General features: G+C 30.4%; 1 protein-coding gene across 1 annotated transcript in view; it reads left to right on the plus strand.

The window, feature by feature from the left end:
- Positions 1-2,142: 2,142 nt before the first annotated feature.
- LOC111395138 (protein real-time-like) overlaps positions 2,143-4,935 on the plus strand; it is an 8,120-nt gene continuing 5,327 nt past the window's right edge. The window contains exons 1-7 of the mRNA XM_023021149.1: positions 2,143-2,498; positions 2,593-2,621; positions 3,626-3,709; positions 3,798-3,851; positions 4,441-4,518; positions 4,731-4,784; positions 4,922-4,933. Of these exons, the coding sequence (XP_022876917.1) occupies positions 2,444-2,498; positions 2,593-2,621; positions 3,626-3,709; positions 3,798-3,851; positions 4,441-4,518; positions 4,731-4,784; positions 4,922-4,933 (366 nt within the window). The 5' untranslated portion in view covers positions 2,143-2,443. The remainder of the gene's footprint in view (positions 2,499-2,592; positions 2,622-3,625; positions 3,710-3,797; positions 3,852-4,440; positions 4,519-4,730; positions 4,785-4,921; positions 4,934-4,935) is intronic.

A 4,935-nucleotide genomic window follows, 5' to 3' on the forward strand; every position in this document is an offset into this window, starting at 1 on the left:
TTGGTAGAACAATTATTTAAGATTTTTTTAATTACTTAAAAGACACCTTAACCACTAACGACAATTCCTTTTGATGCTTTTTGATTGGGCATCATGTGATCGTAAAAGGCGAGATCCATGGGGAAATTTTCTAATAAAAATAATAATTTTTTGGCCTTTTCTTTTAATTATTTGGTGGTGTCAACGGGTATATCCACGAATTTTTTTATGTTTATTAGACAAGAAAAGAAAAGAAAAAAATAAAAAATTATTAAACAAATGTAAGGAGGTCGTCTTCGAAAAATATATAAGGCTCTTGTTTAAGCCACATTTTTTGTTTAGAATGAATTTTTGAATAGTGTCTTGATGGAAAATGTGTGATTAAAAGATAAAGAAAAATTTTTAATTTGCTTATAATATTATTTTATTAAAAAATGTGTGATTGAAATGATGTCAGATCACTGTTTAAAATGTATTTTTTGAAAAAAAATGTGACTCAAACATGCCTTAGGATAGTGACTTTTGATCAACATTTTACATGCTCTTTATCCGTAACATTTAATTTTATTATCTAAAAAAATGTTTATTATTTTTTTCAATATTTTATTTTCAGTTACTTCCCCTCTAAATTATTATATTTTTTTGAAAATTGAAAAATACTTAAAATGCATTTAGTTATAGAGTATGTGTTTGGTTCTCCAAATTTAGATATTCAAATTTACTCTTTATTTTAAAATATTGATTTGAAGAGTCTCTTAAAGCACAATTTTACGGACTGATTCTTTAAAATAGAGAGTATTTTATATTTTAAAAGTCTCTTGAAAATGCTCTAAATATTATGGACTTATTTCTATAATTGATTTAAATTATAAATTAATAAAAATGAACAACGAATGGGTTGATGATATTTGTAGATCTTATGAAATGTGTTGATAAAAGTAGTTTGGTTGATTATAAACATGTGCCAAACATCTGCTAAAATTAACATTTTCTCACCGACTTTTGTCTTTTGATGTAATGAACTCATGAGAAAACGAATCATTGCTCCCCAATGTAATGCTCCATTAGCAGGCTGGTCCTGAACTTTAAAAAGAAAAAAGCGAGTTAAACTCACGGCCTGTTTGGGAGGGATTTTTTACCCCAAAAAATTGATTTTTTGACCGTTATTTCATTATTCCAGCCGTAATTTTTGACTTCTTCTTTCACAGGTGGACCCCATTTTTCTTGTAACGATCAAAAAATCAATTCTCAAAATCCCTCCCAAACGGGGCCTCAATATTTTATAATAGTTGCCTCAGTTACGCTTCAGCAACTAAGGCCCCGTTTGGTACCCATTTTTTTTAAAATGTATTTCTTTCTCTTTTTTTTCAATCACACGTTCTTTCTTAAAATAATATTACACGTAAATAAAAAAAATTTTCTTATTTTTCAACCACGTATTTCCCATCAATTTACTATTCAAAAATATATTTTTACATAAAAATATTTCCAAAACACCCTCTAACTCTTATCAAATTGTTACGTATTGTCAATAAATAAATAAAAATAAAAATCTTAGTACTTTTTACTTAGGCAAAGATGCTAAAAATCTCTCATTTTTAATTTTTAGGTACCAATTTAGACTGTGGACCCAAAGTTAACTTTATGACGTTAGACATAAAAGAACTACCTAATGATATAGTAACGATTTACGTTATTTGTGACTGATTATGCAATTATAGTGAAATAGTGAGGATCATTTGGAATTAAGCAATAAATTGGGGACCTATACTACAATTTTCCCATTTATTTAAGAGTGATTAAATTTTATAGTTAAAGTTAAATATTAATTATTTTAATAGGAATATCATTCTAAACCCGTGTTTGACACGTTTTAATTTAATTCAAAGTTAAAAATCATATATTTTACGGTCCCATAATTTTTTAATCACACGTTTCATTAACTTATTTTAAAATTTATTAAAAATTTAATTTTAATCTCTAACAAGCAGGATTAATAAAAAAAAAAAAACATTTGAGTTGATGATGAAGAGGAAAATAAAAGTCAAGACTTTAATTTGAATTTTACATGATAAATAATTTCTTTCTGACTTTAGTTAAGAGTGGTTAACAAATTTTTATTTTAGAGTTAGTAGTTAATTATAGCAATTAACTTCTTATACAAAAACTGAAAATGAGCATCTTTACAGTGATGGCGAGTGATGAGCTAAAACTTAGAATTACCAACCAAAGATATCTTCTTTCCTTAACATGTTGTTGTTAATAAAATGATTTTTATTTCTCTGTCATTTTCTGATTTTTTGAATGTGGCCATTATGAAAAAGCTAATGGCTTCTCTCTAAAGGTTAATAAATAGATGCCCATATTTTCATAATTCAACCCGTTCTCCAGATTTTCCGCCGATGAAATACGTTTGAAATCTGGGTTTGAATCTATAGAGACTGTAGAGAAGAACAGAGTAAAAATGGTGTTCATTACTGAAGATATCATCAAGCAATTTCAAACTATGATGGAAAAAAGTCAGCATTCTTAGAATTTTATTTTATTTTATTTTTTTTAGTTTTTGATCTCTAGATCTGGGAAGCACTGATATGTTGCTAATTTTAATTGCAGCTGATGAACCATTGAAGAAGACTTTTGAGGTTTGGCATCGTTGCTGATCTTTTTTTGCAAATTGATTTTCTTGAATCTGGGTTCTGCTCTCTTGTTTTGTTTGTTTATTCACTTATTTATTGTCTGAACTGGGGAATTGGATATTGGGATAGTCAACATCTAGTCAAAGAACTTCTATGATTTGAGTTTTGAGAGGATGTGACTAATAATTCATAAATTATTTCTTGTCTAGTCAGCTTGAATGTACAAACTTGGACATTGGGAGGGTACATTTGAGTTTCTGAGAGATCAAAATTGAAGTTCTAATGACAATGCGATCTTCAGATATGTTGAGTTTTCATTTGATTTGGTTTGGTTTTGTTCTGTGATTCAGTTTTTATACAAGAATTTGGTTTCCATTGAGTTGTCAGGAAATTAGGAGTTGGAGTTGTAATGTGATCCTCTTTTGTATACATAGAGTCTTCGCATTACTCAGTTTGGTATTACTCTGAGATCCTTGTGTTTTGAGGCCGTCAATTACTTGTCTCTGATTTTTAAAAATCAACAAGTCTAATTTCTATTCCTTTCTTTGGCTTGGTTTGTCCACCTTTCACATTCGGGGTTCAAAACCTCCCTGCCTGCTGCTGTTAACAATCTCCCTTTAGCTTTACGGTTTCCCTATCATTTTTAAATTAGATTCATTCAAGAAAACTAGTTTTGTGACCATTCTAGAAAGTAGAATGTGAGTGTTTCACAAATTGCTGGAAAAAATAATAATAGTGCATTGGAACTCAAAATCGATATAAATATGGAGAAAAAGAAAAATAGACGATCAATGCATTTCAAAAATGAGATATTTAAAGCACACGTGAAGGCACATCATAAAAGAATCTGTGAAGTGTGTAAATATTCATTCACTTCCCACATCTACTGGTTTTGGAAGATAAAGATTGTTTTGTTTAGGACATCTGCAAAGATTGCATGGACGATTTTTCAGTTCGAATTTTATGGATAATTAAAGTAGAAACTGTTATATTTTGTCCTGGTTTGAAAGAGTATACATCAAGAGTACCCCAAAGAGACTTTGGTGAGATTTCTCAAAGCAAGGGATGGGAATGTCTCCAATGCATATAAAATGGTATGACACACTGAAAATCCCAAAGAGAGTGTGACTTTAGATTATATATTTTCTTGGATTCTTACCAATTTTACTCAATATGTTTCAGCTCACTGATTGCTTGAACTGGAGGATACAAAATGAAATTGATAACATATTGGCTGTGAGTTTTCATAATTACATTCTCTTTAAGTACAAGCGTCATCAGTCTTTGGTGACCAATTTTAGTCTTGACTAATGCTTTTCATAACGTGTTAGATCTTCATATGCTTTAAGTTTAGCCAATTATTTTGTTTCTACAAATACATTGCTTCTTTTTGCTGAACGGCCATAAAACAATCTTGTACTTGTAATGGAATAACGCTATATAAGAAGCATGATTTGCAGTTACTTGAGATTTGTGTCTGTGCCTCTGCTTCTTGTATCCGAGATAACATCACAAGATTTTATCACAGCTATAAATGACGAAGTTGCCAGTTCATCTGGTTAACCTTAAAACTTGTATGTCAGAGAGTTTTTGGATGCTTATAATCATTTTGACATAGAATCAGTAACTTTAGATAAATCCCGAAAAGATCTCAGAGAATTTATTGTTTAAAAAATGTGGATATCCACTGTTGCAACATTCAAACCAGAAATTACTTAGTCTATCCAATAACCTTAGTCTATCCAATAACCATAATATACTCGTCAAGTAGGGAGGTTAATGTTTTGATCTTTTTCACTTTTAATGCAATTGATTACTTATGCAGAAGCCAATTATCCCTGATGAGTTGTATAGAGGAATACGTGATTCCCAGCTCGTAGGAATGTCTGGATACTCTAAAGAGGTAAGGCGTATATGCATCACTGGGAGCGAAATTTCCTTTTGTTTCACCAGAATCCAAAAATTTGACTTTTACCAGGAAAAGAGACTCAAATCTTGTCACTGCAATTTTTTTCTCAGACACAACACAATATGGAGCTGATACACTAGATGAAAACACAGACTTAAAATTTCATTGTAATCCAGCTCATGACCTTTTACTTGTTAATCATTTAGGGTCTTCCTGTCATTGCCGTCGGTGTAGGGCTCAGCACGTTCGACAAAGCATCTGTAAGATGTCATGCCTTTGTTTTATCCAACCTTGTCTAAATTCGCAAATAATGTGGATATTTATAACACTTGAGGAATCTATTGTTGAAAGCATTTTCAGGTGTAATGCTCACTAATATTGGTTTCCTTCATTTTAGATTCACTACTATGT

This window comes from Olea europaea, chromosome 6 (genome assembly GCF_002742605.1).
Source record: "Olea europaea var. sylvestris chromosome 6, O_europaea_v1, whole genome shotgun sequence".
Lineage (NCBI taxonomy): Eukaryota > Viridiplantae > Streptophyta > Magnoliopsida > Lamiales > Oleaceae > Olea > Olea europaea.